General features: G+C 44.7%; 1 protein-coding gene across 1 annotated transcript in view; it reads left to right on the top strand.

Moving 5' to 3' along the window:
• LOC311141452 (calmodulin-regulated spectrin-associated protein 1-B-like) overlaps positions 1-24,214 on the top strand; it is a 43,490-nt gene that overhangs the window by 7,151 nt on the left and 12,125 nt on the right. Inside the window, exons 3-9 of the mRNA XM_084176788.1 lie at positions 5,621-5,883; positions 17,644-17,805; positions 18,018-18,098; positions 20,104-20,245; positions 20,547-20,686; positions 20,946-21,039; positions 23,373-23,550. Of these exons, the coding sequence (XP_084032914.1) occupies positions 5,621-5,883; positions 17,644-17,805; positions 18,018-18,098; positions 20,104-20,245; positions 20,547-20,686; positions 20,946-21,039; positions 23,373-23,550 (1,060 nt within the window). The remainder of the gene's footprint in view (positions 1-5,620; positions 5,884-17,643; positions 17,806-18,017; positions 18,099-20,103; positions 20,246-20,546; positions 20,687-20,945; positions 21,040-23,372; positions 23,551-24,214) is intronic.

The following is a 24,214-nucleotide window of genomic DNA, read 5'->3' on the forward strand; positions in this document are numbered from 1 at the left end:
CTGCTGTGTTGTTGACTGGTTCAAGGAGTGCTCAGCTTGCCTCAACCTGTATGTCTTCCTGTTAGTGTGGTCAGATGGGAGAATGCTGACGATCCGATCCCTTTATGCAGGGCCTAAAATTACAGTAACACCCGCCAAATTGCGGGTAAATTTTGGCATTGGCAGGAAAATGTCTGTTTCACCAGCCACATTTGCAGGGGGTCAGGGCTTCACAGTGTGAGAATTTCACTCGCATTTGTAAATAAAAATAGTCAAGTATGATCACATTTATAGCAATAAATGCTGCAGTAGCTGTTTTCAAAGTATTTCTGCCGTTTGGTTTAATAGCTGGTAAATTCATCGCACAAAGTCAAATAACTACGAATCCTACTATAGCCTATCCCAATTCGCGCTGCACCACTGCCTGGCTGGGCTGTGTGCATGTAAAGCCCTGCGTGAAATATTCATTTTTAGAAGCGCAGCGCACAGGTATAAAATTTGGTGTAATTTACTTTAACCTCTACGTGATCGGTGTCCCTTATACGGGACGGTTGCTGCTCAATATGCGATTTGTGACTAGAATGGTGTTGTAAACAACAGACAACTTTCCGGGACATAGACATGTCTTATATGGGCAAAAAGCTTACATTCTTGTTAATCTAACTGCAGTGTCCAATTTACAGTAGCTATTACAGCAAAAAAAATACCACGCTATTGTTTGAGGATAGTGAACAACAACAAAACACTTTTCACGGCAACTGGTTTGGTACATTCACCTCTGAAGGTAAATAATGTACTTACATTCAGTAATCCTGCTCTGATTTGTCATCCTGAGGGTCCCAGAGATAAAATGTAGTTTTGTTTGAAAAATCAATTTTTATATTCAAATGTAGGAACTGGTTTCTTCAGTTTGACCTCTGGCTCCACACCCACCCCGCCCGGCCATCTAGATGTGTGACGGTTAGTGTCTTTTCTGTAGGGAAGCTAATGATCCATCATGTATGACATTCCTGGGAGTGTGCATACTTACATTTTGTATTACCATAGCATATTGGTATGTTCTCTATAGTTATGTACTTGAAAACCAATTCGTCACATTTGGGAAAACTTCTGGCAGACTTGATACAAAATATTGTGTTGTGATGTAATTCTACACTGGATCAGTCTGAAACGTTGCACACACTGCTGCCATCTAGTGGCCAACATATACATTATATCTAGAATCCTACCTCACTGTCTGGCCTTTCTATTGCATTTCAAAGATGATGCAAAACCAAAAAAAAAAATATGCATGTTTTTGTTTGTATTATCTTTTACCAGATCTAATGTGTTATATTCTCCTACATTAATTTGACATTTCCAAAAACGTAAAAGTGGGTCCTTTCAAATGATATCAAGAATATGCATATCCTTGCTTCAGGTCCTGAGCTACAGGCAGTTAGATTTGGGTATGTCATTTTAGGCGAAAATTGAAAAAAGGGTCCGATCCTTAAATAAAACGAAAGTAAACTGAAGTGAGTGTCCTTGTTACTTGGCTATTTACATTGTTTTGTTCACAAGCGAGGTTGTTTTTCAATGTTTGCGTTTCAGCTATTGGGGAAGAGAAGACAACGCGGTTACTTGTCAGACTCTATCTCACAGGCACAAACATGATTCCAGTTGCGTTACTGCGGTAACCTCCCGCCCTTAAAGGGGCAGGTGAACATTTGTCTCATCTGTGATCTTTTTGATTAGAAGACTCAGGTCACAAAAAATGAAATTAAACAATATACCACATTACTTCTTACTAGTAATACAGTTATTGTTTTAGAAACATTACAAACCATGTTCATCTGTTTTTTTGTGTTTTGTTGGTGTAATTATAGGGGGGGGGGGTGGTTTGTCTGGTATACAATCTGAGTGGCTGGTAGATTTTTAAATCTACCTGCCACAGTGGCTAGTGGACCAAAAGTTAATTTTAGGCCCTGCCTTTATGCCATCGTCAGTCAGTCAGGACTGGTGCTGGGAGGGTGCCATAACACGCAGATTTGGGAGTTTAGATATGGAAATATGGAGTTTGTTCTGTTAGCTCAGCCTCACAGCCACAACTGATAGCGAGATGTCTGAATAATGGAGTTCAGCTGGGTTATTTTTGCTCCGAAGAACATCACACCTTTCTGAGCGCGTGTGCGTGGGCTTGTCACATGCAAGGGGCAGCTGTGGGATTCTGTTTTATGCCTCCGCTTTACTGTTTTAAGATCATAAAGACATGGATTGTATACATGTGTTTCCTATTAGATGACAAGAGTGACATCATCAGACATCAATTATGATCTGATTCCTATCCTTCAACACCGGAGTAATTTACCTAATATGGTGGTTGAGTCATTGCAAATGCCAAACAGACTAGGATAACTCATAGGTCAGTGTTTGTTTTCCTTTGTAGTGGAAACTGGAAAGACTTTGTTGCAGACTAATGTAACCTGAGAACCCAACTCTGCTCTCACTAGTGTTACTGTAGCCTATCTGCTGCTGTTTCTGAGTGGAACCCCTGAGTGGAAATGTAGGTCCCAAGCCATTACTATATTTACACAGAGTAAACTGGGCCCACCTTGCAGAACAAATACACTACATGGCCAAAAGTATGTGGACACCTGCTTGTCGAACATCTTTCCAAAATCATTGGCATTAATATGAAGTTGGTCCCCCCTTTGCTGCTATAACAGCCTCCACTCTTTTGGGTTCCACTAGATGTTGGAACATTGCTGCGGGGTCTTGCTTCCATTCAGCCACGAGCATTAGTGAGGTCGGGCACTGATGTTGGGCAATTAGGCCTGGCTCGCAGTCGGCGTTCCAATTCATCCGAATGGGGTTGAGGTCAGGGCTCGGTGCAGGCCAGTCAAGTTCTTCCACACCAATTTTGACAAACCATTTCTGTATGGACCTCGCTTTGTGCACGGGGGCATTGTCAGGCAGAAACAGGAAAGGGCCTTCCCCAAACTGTTGCTACAAAGTTGGAAGCACAGAATTGTCTAGAATGTCATTGTATGCTGTAGTGTTAAGATTTCCCTAAACTGGAACTAAGGGGCCTAGCCCGAAACATGAAAAACAGCCCCAGACCATTATTCCTCCTCCGCCAAACTTTACAGTTGGCGCTATGCTTTGGGGCAGGTAGCGTTCTCCTGGTATCCACCAAACCCAGATTCGTCCGTCGGACTGCCAGATGGTGAAGCGTGATTCATCACTCCAGAGAACGCGTTTCCACTGCTCCAGAGTCGAGCTTTACACCACTCCAGCCGACGCTTGGCATTGCGCATGGTGATTTTAGGCTTATGTGTGGCTTCTCGGCCATGGAAACCCATTTCATGAAGCTCCCGACGAACAGTTATTGTGCTGACGTTGCTTCCAGAGGCAGTTTGGAACTCGGTAGTTAGTGTTGCAACCAAGGACAGAAGATTTTTACGCACATCAGCACTCAGCGTTCCCCTTCTGTGAGCTTGTGTGGCCTACCACTTTGTGGCTGAGCCATTGTTGCTCCTAGACGTTTCCACTTCACAATAACATCACTTACAGTTTTACTGGTGCAGCTCTAGCAGGGCAGAAATTGGACGAACTGACCTGTTGGAAAGGTGGCACGCTATGACGGTGCCACGTTGAAAGTCACTGAGCTCTTCAGTAAGGCCATTTTACTGCCAATGTTTGTCTATGGAGATTGCATGGTTATTTTTACACAGCAAGAAGTTGCAGTTGTCACATTCCCTTTCATTGTTGAAAGGTTCGATCTTCCCTAAGAAGCTTCATACTACAGAGATGCTTGTGCAGTTTTCAAAGTAAGAAGTTCACATTTGGGTATCCACGAAACATCGGACTCGTGTATACAGTGAGGGAAAAAAGTATTTGATCCCCTGCTGATTTTGTACATTTGCCCACTGACAAAGACATGATCAGTCTATAATTTTAATGGTAGGTTTATTTGAACAGTGAGAGACAGCATAACAACAAAAAAATCCAGAAAAAAGTATGTCAAATGTTATTAAGTATTTGACCCCACTGAAAAACATTACTTAGTACTTAGGGAAAAACCCTTGTTGGCAATCACAGATGTCAGACGTTTCTTGTAGTTGGCCACCAGGTTTGCACACATCTCAGGAGGGATTTTGTCCCACTCCTCTTTGCAGATCTTCTCCAAGTCATTAAGGTTTCGAGGCTGACGTTTGGCAACTCGAACCTTCAGCTCCCTCCACAGATTTTCTATGGGATTAAGGTCTGGAGACTGGCTAGGCCACTCCAGGACCTTAATGTGCTTCTTCTTGAGCCACTCCTTTGTTGCCTTGGCCGTGTGTTTTGGGTCATTGTCGTGCTGGAATACCCATCCACGACCCATTTTCAATGCCCTGGCTGAGGGAAGGAGGTTCTCACCCAAGATTTGACGGTACATGGCCCCGTCCATCGTCCCTTTGATGCTGTGAAGTTGTCCTGTCCCCTTAGCAGAAAAACACCCCCAAAGCATAATGTTTCCACCTCCATGTTTGACGGTGGGGATGGTGTTCTTGGGGTCATAGGCAGCATTCCTCCTCCTCCAAACACGGCGAGTTGAGTTGATGCCAAAGAGCTCCATTTTGGTCTCATCTGACCACAACACTTTCACCCAGTTCTCCTCTGAATCATTCAGATGTTCATTGGCAAACTTCAGACGGGCCTGTATATGTGCTTTCTTGAGCAGGGGGACCTTGCGGGCGCTGCAGGATTTCAGTCCTTCATGGCGTAGTGTGTTACCAAATGTTTTCTTGGTGACTATGGTGCCAGCTGCCTTGAGATCATTGACAAGATCCTCCCGTGTAGTTCTGGGTTGATTCCTCACCCATGATCATTGTAACTCCACGAGGTGAGATCTTGCATGGAGCCCCAGGCCGAGGGAGATTGACAGTTATTTTGTGTTTCTTCCATTTGCGAATAATCGCACCAACTGTTGTCACCTTCTCACCAAGCTGCTTGGCGATGGTCTTGTAGCCCATTCCAGCCTTGTGTAGGTCTACAATCTTCTCCCTGACATCCTTGGAGATCTCTTTGGTCTTGGCCATGGTGGAGAGTTTGGAATCTGATTGATTGATTGCTTCTGTGTACAGGTGTCTTTTATACAGGTAACAAGCTGAGATTAGGATCACTCCCTGTAAGAGTGTGCTCCTAATCTCAGCTCGTTACCTGTATAAAAGACACCTGGGAGCCAGAAATCTTTCTGATTGAGAGGGGGTCAAATACTTTATTTCCCTCATTTAAAATGCAAATCAATTTATAACATTTTTGACATGCGTTTTTCTGGATTTTTTTATTGTTATTCTGTCTCTCACTGTTCAAATAAACCTACCATTAAAATTATATATTGATAATTTCTTTGTCAGTGGGAAAACGTACAAAATCAGCAGGTGATCAAATACTTTTTCCCCTCACTGTATAGCCCTATGCGTCTTAGTCATCACAGCAGTGTTTCCCCTAGGTTATTCCTGAAGTAGGCAAAGGGCTGCATGCACCAAAATATTCAATTGAAACCAATAGCAACCAAATATTTTCATGCAGGTGGCTACACAGCTAGATGTAGGAATTGGAACCCAACCAGTCTGTTACACCGTAACTAACCAGGTCCCTTCCCCTCCTCCCCCTCCAGACCACATCCCAGAGGACCTGCGGGACCCGTTCTACACAGACCAGTATGAGCAAGAGCACATCAAGCCCCCCGTCCTCCACCTGCTGCTGTCCTGTGAGCTCTACTGCCGTGTGTGTGCCCTCATCCTAAAGACGGACCAGGCCGCCTCGCTGCAGTCACACCTGTCAGTCATCCAGGCCCTGAGCCGTAAAGGGATCTACGTCATGGAGAGTGATGACACACCTGTCACAGAGGCCGACCTCGCCTGTGTGCCCATCAAAATGGTGAGTGGGAGAGAATGGGTGGTGGTGTGTGTAGGAGGGATAAAATGGGCCTACTATTCAGAGGGTAATGGCAGCATCTCAGTAGTCTTAAAGGTTGACTTTGGGCATGAAAAACAATCCAACTCTGCTTCTTTCTCAATTGTTAAACAGAAATGCGGTGTGCCTTTAGGTGGTTCATAGATGTGTCATTCTGGTCATGCGCGCCGTGACCGACGTAGCTAGTTCGTTAGCTAAGCTAGCCACAGTAACTCCTCCAGTATTTGTTGATGTCATTTCTCAGGATTTGTTTTTGGACGGGATCTGTAGTGATCGGTAAGAAATGGCACTTCTGTAGGTAAAGAGAAAGTAAAAAAAGAAAGAATTAAATGACCTGGTATAATGGTGCGTTGATCAGTTATACAGTTTAAAGCTGTTATTTTTGCCCAAAAGTCGACCTTTAAGTGGCTCAAGTATTTCTCCTTGTCTCCTCATCTTAATGTGCGCTGAAAACATTGGAGAGATAAAAGCAGTATGCTGGATGCCTCACATGAGTCCAGATGAAGGAAAAGAAGCGACTGAGATGCACTCAATGGCCTCTTGATCACAGACTAGGAACTCACTATTTGGGGTGTTGGGGCTGGTTTAGTAGGCTATCCATGGTGTTTGTGGGAGTCTTTGCCAGAGGCTGCTCATGATTTGTGGATGAGAGCTGTCTTTTAAAATGAATTAGCCCCAGTGCAAAAACGGATATAAATCAAGTCAGAAAAGCACACACTGCCTTTCTGCTGGTGCAGTGTTGCCCTTTAGCTGGCCAAGGATGAGGGAAGTCAAGCTCAGACTTCTGGTTGGTAAATATTTGTGTAGGTACACTGCCCTTTATATAGATGTCAAGCTGGCCAAGGCAGGGAGAGGGAAAGGAGGTTGGAAATGTATCAGGTACCAGTACTGTCTGTATCAGTATCCCTTCCTGCTGTAGGCCTACTCTTATCTCTGCTGATTTAACCAATGAAAGTAGCCATTGTTCTGTTCTCTCTATCAAACTATGGCATCTCTCTACAGCCCTAAGCCTCTAACACTGGAATACCTCATCTACTAGATCTTGGCAAACAGCCTTTAACCCCAGGTCTTTGACCTCTAGTCTTTGTTCTTGAGACAATACTTTCTCATCATAGTATTCCAGCTTAATTTACATGTGGATCATTTGTTTGACCTATTAAATTGGTTCCAGACCATTTGGCAGCTTCCTTATCGTTGGCTACCTTGGAGATTTGACTAAGATTCATGTCCATATAAAGTCATTGTCTATTTGTTGTACATTCACAACAAAGCTTTTGGCCCATTCTGGTTCTTTAGGTCATTAGTTTGAAGTGAACACTGAGTCAGTTGGTCTTGTTTGGTAATTATGTTCTCACAGCTGGATGGAGAAAGAGTAACAGGCCTCTCCGTGGTGAGGGTTGAGAGCAGTGTTGAGTTAGGCCTAATATGAGCTAAATGACCTAGTGGGGTTCTTCCTGTCCTGCGCTACCTTTTACACTCTCCTGTAGTGTACCCTTGTCCCTAACAGAGCCATTTTCCATGTTGTCTGGTCAATATGGAAAGTCTGGTGCAGCAGTTGCATAATGATTGATGGAACATTTTAGCACTCTATCCTGTCTCCTATCTCATGTAGCCTAGTTCTCATGAAGCTCAAAGCTTCTCCTTTATGACTTTAAAATCTGTGACTGGTATTTTTGTATTTTTGATTGGGCTTGTACTGCGCTGCAGTCTAGATGAATTCCTGAGATGGCACAGGAAGGTGAATGTTTTGACACATGTCACCCTGCTGATGTGTATCAGGGCAGGAAGCACAGATTTGGACTACTGACCAATGGAAACATCTCCAACTAGCTTTGTGGAATGAACACCACTCCCTCCATGAATGTTATGTTGAATTGAATACATTACACCAGTATTTCCTTTCATAAGAGATCCAATAATATCTGTTTCACTGAAAGCACTTACAGTACCAACACCGTTGTTCGGCGGCTTTTAAACATTCTATCCTGTCGTTGCCATGGAGACCCGCGTCGTAGCTGAGGCTGCTTCGTTCTGGTACGTGACTAGTCAAGTGTGTGTCTGTAAGACTAGGTTGATAGAGGCTGACTTATAATCCAACCAAGGCGCTATGTAAGCAGCCAGACACAAATGCTTAGAAAAGTCTGAAATCCTCCTGAGCAGAGAGAAGTGTTTTATCTTTGATAGACTAGGCAGGTCTGTGTAAGGGTTGAGAACCTCCCGGGTTGCTGAGTTGGCAAGGAGGTGTTTCCATGGCAACACCAGTGTTCTTCCTCCACTCCTCGTGTGCAGCCCCTGGGTTCTCTCTGTGTATGTGAGGAGGCTGAAGAAATTCGTCTTGGCCCCGAAGACCCTCACAAACCTCTACAGATGCACCATTGAAAGCATCCTGTCACTACTGCACCGTCCGCAACCGCAGGTCTCTTCAGAGGGTGGTGCGGGCAGCCCAATGCATCAACTGGGGCACACTGCCTGCCTTTCAGGACATCTACAGCACCTGGTGTCACAGCAAGGCCAAGAAGATCATCAAGGACCTCAGCCTCCTGAGCCACGGCTTGTTCACCCCACTACTATCTAGAAGGCAGAGACAGTACAGGTGCATCACAGCTGGACCTGAGAGACCGAAAAACTGCTTCTATCTCCAGGCCATCAGACTGTTAAATAGACACCACTAGCCGGCCTCCGCCCAGTACCCTGCCCTGAACTTTAGTCACTGTTACTAGCCGGCTACCACCCAGTACTCAACCCTTCACCTTAAACTGCTGCCTTATGTACTTAGTCATTGAACACTGGTCACTTTTTAATAATGCTTACATACTGTTTTACCCACTTCATATGTATTCAAGTCAAGGCTCATACTATATAACTACTGCTGTACACACCCTTTCTATTCATATACTGTCCATAATGTCTATACACACCATCATATACATATATTTTGCTCGTTCTAATAATTCAATATTAATTTGTGTGTTAGGTATTACTGCAATGAACATAAGCATTTCGCTACACCTGCGAAAACATCTGCAAAATATGTGTATGCGACCAATAAAATGAAATTTGAGAGAGAGAGAACTGCTCTGCCTCCTGTTTGACTCCTGCTGCCTAGCAGCTGGGGCTAATAAAACAGCAGTGTACCATCTCCTGGGTCTACTCAGACGGGTTGGAAGAAAGGCATTGTCTTTGTGAGGGAGAGCGCGAGAGACAGGAGACTTGAAAGTCAGCTTGGGGCAAAATAACAGTAGTAGTCCATCCATGCTCTCCTGGGTTCCTTTCTTTTAGACAGGTCTGGGGAAGGGGCACGGCAGGGTTTGTGTGTATGTCTGGCATATTCATTGTCTCTTAACACTAGCACATGACAATCAGGCTATGCTGTTTATGCTAGTATTATTTAACTCAATGTTTTTTTGCTTAGATACAGCGTCCTGAGGACATTGTAGTTACTCCACAATACTAACCTAATTGACAGGGAAAAGAAGGAAGCCTGTACAGAAGTATTCCAAAACATGCATCCTTTTTGCAACAAGGCACTAAAGTAATACTGCAAAAAATTTGGCAAAGCAATTAACTTTTTGTCCTGAATGCAAAGTGTTATGTTTGGGGCATATCCAATACAAACATTACTAAGTACCACGCTCCATATTTAAAAATAAAATCAAGCTTTATTTATACAGCACATGTCAGACATGGAATGCAACGCAATGTGCTTCACAGGAAAAAAAACAATGAAAATAAAAACAAATTTAGTACACAACAAACATAAACAAAATAACAATACATTTTACATTTTAGTCATTTAGCAGACGCTCTTATCCAGAGCGACTTACAGTTAGTGAGTGCATACATTATTTATATTTTTCATACTGGCCCCCCGTGGGAATCGAAACCACAACCCTGGCGTTGCAAACGCCATGCTCTACCAACTGAGCTACATCCCTGCCGGCCATTCCCTCCCCTACCCTGGACAACGCTGGGCCAATTGTGCGCCGCCCCATGGGTCTCCCGGTCGCGGCCGGCTACGACAGAGCCTGGATTCGAACCAGGATCGATCTCTAGTGGCACAGCTAGCACTGCGATGCAGTGCCTTAGACCACTGCACCACTCGGGAGGACGTGTGTTAATAACTGAACAGAGAAAAAAAAAAGCTAAAGCTAAAAAGGTGTGTTAAGATCTCTCTTAAATATGTCCACAGTTTCGGCCACCCTCAGGTTCTCTGGCAGGCTATTCCAGAGGCTGGGGCATAATAACTAAAGGCTGCCGCCATGCCTCTTGGTCCTAGGCTTTGGGATAGTTAAAAGGCCAGTGCCAGAGGACCGGAGGGACCTACTGGGTACTTAACTGAAAAGCATGTCTGACGTGTTGGGGTACACAATCGTGGATTGATTTTAAAAACCAATAGAAGAATCTTTAAATTAATTCTGAAACTTACAGGCAGCCACTTCAGAGACCTTAAAACCCGTCTGGTCTTGGTCAGTACCCCTGCTGCAACATTTTGTATGTTTTGCAGTTGACCAATGGCTTTCTTTGGTAGACAAGACAGGAGAGCATTACAGTAGTCATGCCTGCTTGTAATAAAAACATGGATGAGCCTCTGTGTATCAGCCTGAGAAAGAAACGGCCTACCTCAGGTGGTAAAACGCTATTTTGGTCACATTCCTATTGTGTGATTGGAAATTGAGTTCAGAATCTAAAATGACAACTAGGTTTTTTTACCTGGTGTTTTATCTTTAATGCCCGAGAAATAAAATGTACAGACAGATTCTCTGTGCTTTAGCTCCAACAATAAGTACCTCAGTCTTGTCTTGATTTATCTGGAGGAAGTTGTGAGCCAGTCAAGTTTTTAAATCACTAATTCAGTCTAATAATCTATCCGTGGAGCTAAAATCCTCTGACACAGAAATGTAAAGTTGTTTATCGTCTTTTTAGCAGTAAAGATCATTGCTGTGCGTTCTGATAACGCTGTCAATGGGTAACGTAGATAAACTGAACAGGACTGGACCCCAAATCGAACCTTGTGGAATGCCACGTGATATGTATTTTCTCAGAGTTATGTTCACCAAGGATGACAAACTCTCGACCGGTTAAATGGGTCCTAAATTAATTTAGAACTGGACCGGAAAGGCCATCCCACCTCTTCAGTCTGTCCAGATGGACATCATGGTCAACCGTGTCGAATGCAGCACTTAAATAAATCCATAGTGCCATTGCGTGTTAGGCTAGGGCACGTATAATCAAACTTCTCATCAGGTCTTGCTTGACTGATACCCAGCCTAATGTTTATCTTATCTCTGAAATATGCCACAAACGCATCACATTTAGATGTGGAGGAAAGTTCACATAGGTTTGCGGGGGGTAGGATTTATTAGGCCATCAATGGTCGAGAAGAGCGCTCTCGAATTATTCTGATTATTAGTGGTCAAGTTAGAAAAATGAGCCCCTCTGGCATTACATTTTTTGTCATTTAGCAGACGCTCTTATCCAAATCGACTTACAGTTAGTGAGTGCATATATTTTCATACTGGCCCCCTGTGGGAATCAAACCCACAACCCTGGCGTTGCAAACGCCATGCTCTACCAACTGAGCTGTAGAGGGGCTTGTTATATATGCCAAGTTGCTCTCTCAGAATATCATAATGGACCTGGAACTTTCTCCACTTCCGCTCTGCCTTTCTGCAATTTCTCTTCCAAGGAGCTCTCTGTTTGTATTTGGCCTTTTTCAACCTTACCGGAGCTATGGCATCAATGGTTGCCCTTAATTTGCTATTAAAGTGATCAACTAAATCATCACAAGAAGAAGACAGAATAGGTGATGAGTATTGTTCATACTCAATAAAATCTGTAGCAACTTCAGATGTGAGTTAGCGTTTCTTAATAATGTGTTCAGTATTACCCTGTGCTATGGGCAACAAGTTAGTAGAAAATAAACAGTGGTGATCAGATAAAGCAACATCAACAATAGAGGATATGTCAATAGAAAGCCCCTTGGTAATAATCAGGTCCAGAGTATGGCCGCGGCTATGGGTGGGCCCAGTAACATGTTGGATAAAGTCCATAGAGCTCAAAAGATTCAGAAATTCAATGGTCGTGGAGTCAGTCTCTTTGTCAACATGAATATTAAATCGCCCAACACAATGATTTTATCATAGTTCTTAAGGACAATAGATAATAGTTCAGAGAAATCAGTAAAGAAAGTGGGGCAGTGCATAATTATTCTCTTCCCTGTGCTAGCGAGGGTGTTTACATTTTTAAAATGTTCCTCAGATCACCTAAAGCGAAGGTAGTTTAAACCTGTGTGAGTGAAGATGGTGTCCATATTGGAGTAGTTTGCCAGAACTGTGGGCAGGAGGGAGGTGATGTCATGGACAAGGGCTCCTGGGTGACAGTGGACCTTGGTCGGTCCGCAGACCGTAGGCAGGCCAACATCTCTCACCATCAAGCTGCCCACAATGATGGTGGTCGTGAAGAAATCCGATGGGGAAGGAAGAGGAAGAGGGGGTGCGGGATGGGACTGCCTCCGGCAGGGGGGATGGCGGCTTCGAGCCAGGCTAGCCTGACTCTTTGCATCAGCAGATGGCGTCGGAAACCCCAGAAAGGTGGAGGATGGCCCAAGACCCTTCTGTCTTGAGTTGGCGACCTGCTGAACTGTGGTGACCGTGGGGGAGGGTGCCACTGGGCAGCCACTGGGTCGTGCTATACACCCAGGATCCGTGCTGACTCCCGGGGCTGGTAGGTACTTCTCAAGTGGGCAAAGCTGTTGGATAGCTGGATCGGATCTTCTCGGATAGATGAAGGTGGCCAGACTGCCTCCCCTATCTCCTACGCCTTGCGAGTGTACAGTCTCCCAAGGGCTGCCGAGTTGAACTTAACATCTGTGCATTGGTTTGGAACAGATCAATGCCACCCGACTCATCGACAGCTTTGCTATAGGAGGCATTTAAAACTAAGATTTGGTTTGCCTGGGTTACAGCAAGGGCAGTTTACTTAGAAAGCAGGTTATCCTTTTCTCGCAGCCGAGCTAACAGACGGAGGATCTCTTCCCTAAGCTGCTTGATGGTGGTGCATTTAGGGCAGACAAATCTCTGTCCATTTTCCAGTTCCACCTTATTCTTCATCTTGTGATTGTAATTTCTGCCCAGCGGTGGATAAAAACACTGGTTGGCTAGCACTGCTAGCGTTAGCCTGCTCCTTTTTTGTGGTGGCTAGCAGCTAACTGCTAAGCACAGGCAAAATCCTAGAGGAAAGCCTGGTTCAGCTTGCTTTCCACCAGACACTGGGACATGAATTCACCTTTCAGCAGGACAATAACCTAAAACACAATGCCAAATCTACAATGGAGTTACTTACCAAGAAGACAGTGAATATTCCTGAAAGGCCAAGTTACAAGTTCAAGCAGATGTAAGTAAAAACTATGTCAAGACTTGAAAATGGTTATCTAGCAATGATCAACAACCAATTTGAGAGAGCTTGAAGACTTAAAAAAAAAATGTTGGTCAAATATAGTACAAACCAGTTGTGCAATGCTCTTAGAGAATTATCCAGAAAGACTCACCGCTGTAATCGCTGCCAAAAGTGATTCTAATATGTATTGGCTCAGGGGTGTGAATACTTAGTGCTTCCGGAAAGTATTCAGACCCCTTAACTTTTTCCACATTTTGTTATGTTACAGCCTTGTTCTAAAATTGATACCCCATAATGACAAAGTGAAAACAGGTTTTTATAAATGTTTGCAAATTTATTAAAAATCAAATACCTTATTTACATAAGTATTCAGACCCTTTGCTATGAGACTCGAAATTGAGCTCGGGTGCATCCTGTTTCCATGTATCATCCTTGAGATGTTTCTACAACTTGATTGGAGTCCACCTGTGGTAAATTCAATTGATTGGACATGATTTGGAAAGGCACACATCTGTCTATATACGGTCCCACAGTTGACAGTACATGTCTGAGCAAAAACCACGCCATGAGGTCGAAGGAATTGTCCGTGGAGCTCAGAGACAGGATTGTGTCGAGGGACAGATCTGGGGAAGGGTACCAAAACATTTCTGCAGCATTGAAGGTCCCCAAGAACACAGTGGCCTCCATCATTCTTAAATGGAAGAAGTTTGGAACCACCAAGACTTTTCCTAGAGCTGGCTGCCCGGCCAAACTGAGCAATCGGGGGAGAAGGGCCTTGGTCAGGGAGGTGACCAAGAACCCGAAAGTCACTCTGACAGAGCTCCAGAGTTCCTCTGTGGAGATGGGACAACCTTCCAGAAGGACAACGATCTCTGCAGAACTCCACCAATCAGGCCTTTATGGTAGAGTGGCCAGACGGAAGCCACTCCTCAGTAAAAGGCACATGACAGCCCGCTTGGAGTTTGCCAAAAGGCACCTAAAGGACTCTGACCATGAGAAACAAAATTATCTGGTCTGATGAAACCAAGATTGAACTATTTGGCCTGAATGCAAACCGTCACGTCTGGAGGAAACCAGGCACCGCTCATCGCCGATACCATCCCTATTGTGAAGCATGGTGACTAGTCAGGATCGAGGGAAAGATGAACGGAGCAAAGTACAGAGATCCTTGATGAAAACCTGCTCCAGAGCGCTCAGGACCTCCAGATTGGGGCGATGGTTCACCTTCCAACAGGACAACGACCCTAAGCAGCCAAGTCTCTGAATGTCCTTGAGTGTCCCAGCCTGAGCCCGGATTTGAACCCGATCGAACATCTCTGGAGAGACCTAAAAATAGCTGTGCAGCGACGCTCCCCATCCAACCTGATAGAGCTTGAGAGGATCTGCAGAGAAGAATGCAAGAAACTCCCCAAATACAGGTGTGCCAAGCTTGTAGCGTCATACCCAAGAAGACTCGAGGCTGTAATCGCTGCCAAAGGTGCTTCGACAATGTACTGAGTAAAGGGTCTGAACACTTGTGATATTTCAGTTTCTTATTTTTAAAACATTTGCAAAAATGTCTAAAAACTTGTTTTTGCTTTGTCATTATGGGGTATTGTGTGAAGATTGCTGAGGGGGAAAAAAATATTTTATCAATTTTTAGAATAAGGCTGTAACATAATAAAATGTGGAATAAGTGAAGGGGTCTGAATACTTTCCCGAACGCACTGTATATACATTAGATTTCTGTATTTTTAATTTTCAATACATTTGCAAAAAGTTCTAAAAACATGTTTTCACTTTGTCATTATGGGGGATTGTGTGTAAATGGGTGACTTATTTTTGAATAAGTCAAGGGGTATGAATACTTTCTGAAGGCACTGTACGTACAACACAGTGTGTTTGGGTCAGACTTGCTCTAACTAGCTAGGCTACTGTGCTTAGCACCATGGCACACCTAGATGCTAAGGTCACATTTCAGGGAATTATACTCACTCCTGTGTCAAGGCAATAACGTTAGTTCACGCATTGCATTGAGGTCTACACAGAGCCAGTTACACTACATGGCCAAAAGTAGTGGATTCGGCTATTTCAGCCACACCCATTGCCATCAGGTGTATAAAATCGAGCACACAGCCATGCAATCTTCATGGACAATTATTGGCAGTAGAATTGCCCGTACTAAAGAGCTCAGACTTTCAACGCGGCACCGTCATAGTATGCCACCTTTCCAACAAGTCAGTTTGTCAAATTTCTGCCCTGTTACAGTTTCCCCGGTCAACTCTGTGCTGTTATTGTGAAGTAAAACGTCTAGGAGCAACAACGGCTCAGACGCGTCGTGGTAGGCCACACAATCTCACAGAACGGGACTGCTGAAGCCCGTAGCGCGTAAAAAATGTCTGTCCTTGGTTGCAACACTCACTACCGAGTTTCGATCTGGCTTTGGAAGCAACGTCAGCACAAGAACTGTTCGTCGGGAGCTTCTTGAAATGGGTTTCCATGGCTGAGCAGCTGCACATAAGCCTAAGATCACCATACGCAATGCAATGTGGTGTGATGCTCACCGCCATTGGACTGTGGAGCAGTGTAAACACGTTCTCTGGAACACTACCTGGCAGTCCGACAGACAAATCTGGGTTTGGCGGTTGACAGGAGAACACTACCTGCCCAACTGCATAGTGTCAACTGTAAAGTTTGGTGGAGGAGAAATAATGGTCTGGGGCTGTTTTTATGTTTCGGGCTAGACCCCTTAGTTCCAGTGAAGGGACATCTTAATGCTAAAGCATTTAATGACATTCTAGACGATTCTGTGCATCCAAATTTGTGGCAACAGTTTGGGGAAGGCCCTTTCCTGTTTCAGCATGACAATGCCCCGGTGCACAAAGCGACGTCCATACAAAAATGGTTTGTCGATCGGTGTGGAAGAACTTGACTGGCCTGCACAGAGCCCTGACCTCAACCCCATCGAACACCTTTGGGGTGAATTGGAACGCCGACTGCGAGCCAAGCCTAATCGCCCAACATCAGTGCCCGACCTCACTAATGCTCGTGTCTGAATGGAAGCAAGTCCCCGCAACAATGTTCCAACATCTAGTGGAAACCCTTCCAGAAGAGTGGAGGCTGTTAAGCAACAAAGGGGGGACCAACTCCATATTAAGGCACATGATTTTGGAATGAGATGTTCGACGAGCATGTGTCCACATACTTGTGGCCATGTAGTGTATATGACTGGGACTTAATACTGGGCTCTAATTGAGTAGCAGTATTTGGATATCTCACTGCTCAAAAATCCCTAATAAGCTGTTCTATGCCCTAATGTGTCCCCCTGGGAGAGGTATTAAGGCTGATTGTTTGGACAGAGACATAGTGTGTTGGGAGGGATTCCTTCCTCTGTCTTTATTGCGTTAGAATAATCTAAGTTACGTCAGTGTGTCAGAGGTCAGGTGAGATTGTCACTCTGTGTGTTGGCTGGATCAGGAGATGGTGGTGAAACAAAGCCATGGCCAAGGTTATTTATTTTTAGGATTGTCCAGTCATCCCTTAGAGATTCTCTGGTACTTTTGTATACTTTGTAGCCAGTAGTTCTGAAAGTAGCGCTCAAGGGCAAAAAGTGGTCCACGAAAATTGCTTACTATATCACCTGTGCACCACGTCATTGCGCTCTCTCTCGCTCTTCTGTGTGTATCTTGCTAGCTGTCACCCAAATGGCAAGGGGCTAAAGCTCATTGGCTGGAACTCGAATTGCTAGGGGGCTGGCCCAGGTGGGGGAAAATGTCGGGAAAATGACACCACACAGCTTCCAGTAAACATTTGCTTTCAAACTTGGGATTTCATGGCTAATTGAGGTAAGACAGTAATTCTGCTCATAGATGATGCAAGTATGAACCACATTGACACATCCAGCCCAAAGCGGGAGGTTTGACAAATTCTGGAGCGTGTCTTGAATTAGACTTATGTGCCCATGTCCTCATGTGCCCACATGCCCCTGATTTTAGTTTTCCCCACCCATCACCATCACATGCCCATAATCGATGCCCTGATGGACCTGCTGTTTTCCATCCCTCTCCCCTCACACACTGAGTGCCCTGTGCCCGTAGTCCATGCCCTGATTTTGGTATAACGGGATTGTTGTTCTGGCTCGTCCTTCCCCCACACAGTGCCAACATACCCATGATTGATCAATACCCTAGTGTTTTCTGAACTGACCTAGACCTATGCATCCCTCGCTCCCCCTCCATCTACCGGAGTTCTCACATGCCCCTACGATGACCTACCTTTACACAGTGTGTGTGTGTGTGTGTGTGTGTGTGTGTGTTTTCTGACCTAATCTGTGCCATCGTTTCCCTCCAGAGTGCCCACATGCCGATGGTTGATGCCCTGATGATGGCCTACACGGTGGAGATGATCAGCATAGAGAAGGTGGTGGCCTGCGTTAAACGCTTCTCCACCTTCAGCGCCTCCAAGGAGCTGCCCTTTGACCTGGAGGACGCCATGGTCTTCTGGATCAACAAGGTATGGTGGGGAATACACAAACATATATTTGCCACACACACAATATTAAAAGAGTGGTGGGGTCTGTTTGTCTGTCTTTGTGTGTGTGTGTGTGTGTGTGTGTGTGTGTGTAACATACAGGTTCTTATTTTAGTTGTCTATCAGCAGCTGTGAGCTTGAGACGTTCAGAAAATAGAGGTTTAAGAACTGAGTGATTGTTGCTTTTGTTGCAGGTGAACCTGAAGATGAGGGAGATCACAGAGAGAGAGCTTAAAGTCAAGCATCACCCGCTGGAGTCTCCCAATCACCAGAAGGTAAGGCTGGAGCAGCACAGCGCTCTCATTGCACTACCCTAGATAGAAGATGAGGAAACTGAAGTGCTTGAGCCAAAATGGCCCCCATGGAGCTTGCTGCTCTTGATGGATCATCAGACTCTAGACTCCAGTCCACACATCCCGGGCACATTCCAAGAATAATTGCTGTTGTAAAACCAATTTCTTTGTATTGATGCAGGTTAGTCTCATCGACATAACAATATCTATTTTCCAAGAGAGACCTGGTCCAAGTCAACAGTGCTCTTCATCTCCTGCCATTTGGGGTTGAACCCTGATTGACCTCTGTTCTCTTAACCCTTAACCCGGAAGCAGATCTAATCCTGTCTGACCTTTCTGCTCCTATTCTGTCTGTCTCCTCCTCCCCCCTCCCCCTCTCCTGCTACTTGGATAGTCTCCCTCCAAATGGTATTGGAAACTAGTACCTGTAAGTTGGCTGCTAGTAGTCCCCCCTCCTCTTCTCCCTTTTGCACGCATAGTTCTGTGTCTATGTGCACACGCACCACACCACCATGGCTCATCCAAGCCCATTCTGTGCTGCTTGTAGCCAGTGAGTCAGCCAGCCAGTGGGACAAGGCAGGTGGTTTTGTTATTTTATTTTGAGTTGAATGTCACACACTGTTGTCTAGTCCGGTGGTTTTGGATATTTGGTGAAAATGTTTATTTTGGGTGAACAATGTTTTTTTTGCGTTTCATTTCAAACTGCTGCAAACTGGAGTCATAATGGCTTGTGTGAAAGTCAGTGTGTGTGAGAAACAGAAAATGTGTGTGTTGATTGAGAGCGAGAGAAAGCTATGTATCTATCCATCGCTCAGCTCTTGCTTTCCTTCTTTGCTCATGTGCTGGCTGAGATGTTGATGCCATTTCCACCTGTGGCAGCAACCTCTACCATGCCCACACCTCCTATGCTGTCTGTCTGCTATACCCATGTGGTCTCTCCCTGGCCTCTCACAGTGTCCTTCTTACACTCTCTGCTGTCTGTGCGTCTCAGTCTGATTTCATGCATGCCCACTGCATGCTGGAACCAGAGGAGCTGGAGCTGTCCACAGTGGTACACTTACAGTAGGCCTCCTTACTGTAGATGTCCCTGCCTCCCTAGAGATCTGGAACCTTCTAGTCATCTTTTTCTCTGGTTTCTCTGACTTGTCACTCTAGTTAGGCCTACCCATGTAGAATTAGCTACTTCCCCATTCAATATTAGTGTGTGTTGTTTTATGGTATTTACAGTTGAATAATTACCCCCCCCCCCATAAGATTTGTATAGTCAGATTGCAGGGTGAGTTGTATTATTTGTTACTACTGTGGCCAAGTTGTGATTACACTGTGTGAGGCCTATGGATTGTGGTCCATTTAGTATCCTTTATTAAATGTTCAGTCTGTAGTCCTTGTATTTGGTTGATGGTTGGAGTTTAGTTTGGTTAATCATTAAGTGAATGTAGTATGGTTCAGGCTGTTCAGCTAGTCCTGGCCAGTAGACTACGGCATTGATGAATACAATAGGCTAGCTTAGGGTTTTTTCCACAACACAGTTAGCCAGCAGAAGTGGGCCAGTGATTCCCATGTGACCCTCTTCTGTATGCCAGTGGCCTGGTTTGACTGTGGGGACAGTGACACCGCATTCACAGAGAGGTTTGTGAGGGTTGGTGGCAGACCAACCATTGCTCCATGTCACTGCTCTATTGGGCCACCCCACCCATCTCCACCCTCACACAGACAGGTTGGGGCTTATTCAGGGAGTGCCACTAAATGAATTCCGATAGGAATGCATTGTCTCGACTGCACATGATTCTGTTTTATTCAACAGGGAATCGTGTCTGCTTTTGTCATTACATTTCTATCTACTCTTGTCATTATATTTCTATCTGCAACCTTATAAACATTGCCCTCCACTGAATAAGCCCAAGGCTGTATAGTAGGACTATAATAACTCAGCCCATCTCTATGGCTGGAGCCCCTCTGACTCTCTCTCCCTCCCCCTGGTGGTCAGGTGCGGTACCGCAGGGAGCACACATCGGGGCGCCAGTTGCCCTTCTTCCCCCTACTGGAGGACCTGATGAGGGACGTGTGTGATGGAGCCGCACTCCTCACTGTGGTCCACTACTACTGCCCCGACCTCATGAAGCTTGACGGTAGGACATCCCACTCCACAAACTTAGGTTAATCATTAGATATGTTGAATTACTTCGATTGTCAGAGGTAGCCTATGCAATTTGTTTCCCTGGTTAGGCCTAGTTAAAAGGCCTTGATTGAACTAAAGCAATCAAGAATGTCTTACATCTGATTTATAATTGAAATAGACCATTGTATACTAGTGGTTTTCCCTTACTGTAGTAAGCAGAGTTGTGCAACCCTGTGCTCTTTCTATGTGATATCTAAGCAGCAGGTCTTTCAGCGCCATCCTGACCTTTTGACCTGTGTGTCTCCTATCAGATATCTGCCTGAAGGAGGTGACCTCCATAGCCGACAGTCTGTACAACATCCAGCTGCTCAAGGAGTTTGCCAACGAGTATCTCAACAAGAGCTTTTACCTAACAATAGAAGATATGCTCTACTCTCCACTGGTGCTAAAGGTAAAGATTCCATATATTAGCGTTTATGAGCTGTTGCATGTGTAGCGTTTACCAAACTGTTTCTGGGATTTGATTCCATACTCACAACAGTACTCTGCTAGCCCACAAAAATATTGGTTGTTAGGGCGACAGTACTTTATCTCTCATGGGGAAAGGCAATGTTACTGTGCTATGCTAAGCTAACCACGGATAGCTAACTGCCAGGACATTAGGCTATATAAGTCAGTTATCTAACATGGTTCCTATTCTCTCCCTGCAGCACAATGTGATGGTGTTCATCGCTGAGTTCTTCTGGTGGTTTGAGACGGTCAAGCCAGAGTTTGTCCAACCCAGGACTGAGGAGTTCAAAGATGGTGAGCATCATCTGCTCTTCATCTGATCCAGTAGGGGATTGGTTGTCTCTGCTGTAACCAATAAGCTTGTTCTTGCAAGGTAGCCACTTAGCTAGCAAGTTAGCAAACCAAATGCATAGTTGGAGCGCTGAGCTGGAGAACATTTATTTGGCACATCTTAGATAGTTAACCTATAGTTCTAATCAGTGGTGTACCACGCACCCCCTGAGCTTCAGGGTGCCCAAAGCCTATATACAGTGGGGAGAACAAGTATTTGATACACTGCCGATTTTGCAGGTTTTCCTACTTACAAAGCATGTAGAGGTCTGTAATTTTTATCATAGGTACACTTCAACTGTGAGAGACGGAATCTAAAACAAAAATCCAGAAAATCACATTGTATGATTTTTAAAGTAATTAATTTGCATTTTATTGCATGACATAAGTATTTGATCACCTACCAACCAGTAAGAATTCCGGCTCTCACAGACCTGTTAGTTTTTCATTAAGAAGCCCTCCTGTTCTCCACTCATTACGTGTATTAACTGCACCTGTTTGAACTCGTTACCTGTATAAAAGACACCTGTCCACACACTCAATCAAACAGACTCCAACCTCTCCACAATGGCCAAGACCAGAGAGCTGTATATAACATCAGGATTAAAATTGTAGACCTGCACAAGGCTGGGATGGGCTACAGGACAATAGGCAAGCAGCTTGGTGAGAAGGCAACAACTGTTGGCGCAATTATTAGAAAATGGAAGAAGTTCAAGATGACGGTCAATCACCTAGATCTCACCTCGTGGGGCATCAATGATCATGAGGAAGGTGAGGGATCAGCCCAGAACTACACGGCAGGACCTGGTCAATGACCTGAAGAGAGCTGGGACCACAGTCTCAAAGAAAACCATTAGTAACACACTACGACGTCATGGATTAAAATCCTGCAGCGCACGCAAGGTCCCCCTGCTCAAGCCAGCGCATGTCCAGGCCCGTCTGAAGTTTGCCAATGACCATCTGGATGATCCAGAGGAGGAATGGGAGAAGGTCATGTGGTCTGATGAGACAAAAATAGAGCTTTTTGGTCTAAACTCCACTCGCCGTGTTTGGAGGAAGAAGAAGGATGAGTACAACCCCAAGAACACCATCCCAACCGTGAAGCATGGAGGTGGAAACATAGTTCTTTGGGGATGCTTTTCTGCAAAGGGGACAGGACGACTGCACCGTATTGAGGAGAGGATGGATGGGGCCATGTATCGCGAGATCTTGGCCAACAACCTCCTTCCCTCAGTAAGAGCATTGAAGATGGGTCGTGGCTGGGTCTTCCAGCATGACAACGACCCGAAACACACAGCCAGGGAAACTAAGGAGTGGTTCTGTAAGAAGCATCTCAAGGTCCTGGAGTGGCCTAGCCAGTCTCCAGACCTGAACCCAATAGAAAATATTTGGAGGGAGCTGAAAGTCTGAATTGCCCAGCGACAGCCCCGAAACCTGAAGGATCTGGAGAAGGTCTGTATGGAGGAGTGGGCCAAAATCCTTGCTGCAGTGTGTGCAAACCTGGTCAAGACCTACAGGAAATGTATGATCTCTGTAATTGCAAACAAAGGTTTCTGTACCAAATATTAAGTTCTGCTTTTCTGATGTATCAAATACTTATGTCATGCAATAAAATGCAAATTAATTACTTAAAAATCATACAATGTGATTTTCTGGATTTTTGTTTTAGATTCCGTCTCTCACAGTTGAAGTGTACCTATGATAAAAATTACAGACCTCTACATGCTTTGTAAGTAGGAAAACCTGCAAAATCTGCAGTGTATCAAATACTTGATCTTCCCACTGTATAAATAGGATTTTATTTAGGATTATTTATTTATTTTGACAATAATGAGAATCATACCTTCGGTATTTCAAAATACCCCAGTATACGGTATGCCGCCAAAGCCTAGTTGAGATATAGTGATGTACTGTGCAGTATGTTTTTTGTATGAGCAGGGAGGGAAGTGCCAGCTGGGTGGATCAACTAAAGCTGTTGAACCTGCAGGACAAGGAAGAACAGTATTAATGGTTTCTTTCTTATAGAAAATGATTTGGTTAAACTGTTTTCAAATGTCGTTTTTTTAAATTACTATAATTCCCACAACTTTTCATTGCAAGTTTGTAGATAATCCCCTTGCCATTTCAATAGTCTGTTATATATGTTGACTTGTGGATTTTTCTGATATTAACAGATTACATTTAGACAGAACTTGACTGGGAATGGAAATAAGCAGCAGCAGTTCAAGGATACAATTTCCACTCCTTACCCACCCACCTCTGTTTTGATTGACACCTCTCCCTTCCTCTCACAACAGCCCGAGCCATGGCTCAGCCAAAGAGTGCCCGCCCCTCAGTGCCCATCTCCAACGCCACCAAGCGCAGCTTCCAGGTGACCCCTGGCATCACCGAGGCCTCACTGTCTGTGTCTGCCCAGAGCAGCCCTGATGTCTCCAACAGGTACTTCCTGCACCCTGCTGAAGACTCTGATCCTCTGTAAGTCTCTCCTTCCTCTCTCTCCACCCTTGTCATTTCATCAATCTGTATTTCCCATAGAGATCTTTGAAAATGTTACATGGCTTCCTCTCACCTTTCACACGCATTAACTGGCCCTTCCAATTTTTGCCCTCGCTTTCTCCTCCACTGTGTTTATCGATATTAATTTAATGCATGATTCACAATCATTCCAGCCTTGAAGAAAACATATTCCGTGAACATTGTGTATCGTGTTTGTTGGTTGATCAGTGGGAGGGTAAAAGATTAGGATTGGGGTTAATTAATGGGATTAAAGGGACAGTAGGTCAGATGGACAAAGACCATAGTCAACTGAATGATGGGTTGTTTATCCGTGTGGCGGGTGGGTGGTTATGGGGTGTCTCTTCCTGATGTCTGTTTTACTTTTTTAGTTCTCACTTTCACTCATTCTTAAAGGCCCAGTGCAGTCAAATATGTGATTTTGCTGTGTTTTATTTGTACTTCCACACTGAGGTTGGAATAATACTGAAAGTTATGATAATGCCCTTTTAGTATAAGAGCTGTTTGAAAAGACTGCCTGAAATCGCAGCCTGTTTTGGTGGGATGGAGTTTTGGCCATCCATGGTGACATCACCATGCAGTAAATTAGTTAATAGACCAATAAGAAAGAGAGTTCCAAACCACT

Source organism: Coregonus lavaretus, assembly GCF_964263955.1.
Source record: "Coregonus lavaretus genome assembly, chromosome: 14".
NCBI lineage: Eukaryota > Metazoa > Chordata > Actinopteri > Salmoniformes > Salmonidae > Coregonus > Coregonus lavaretus.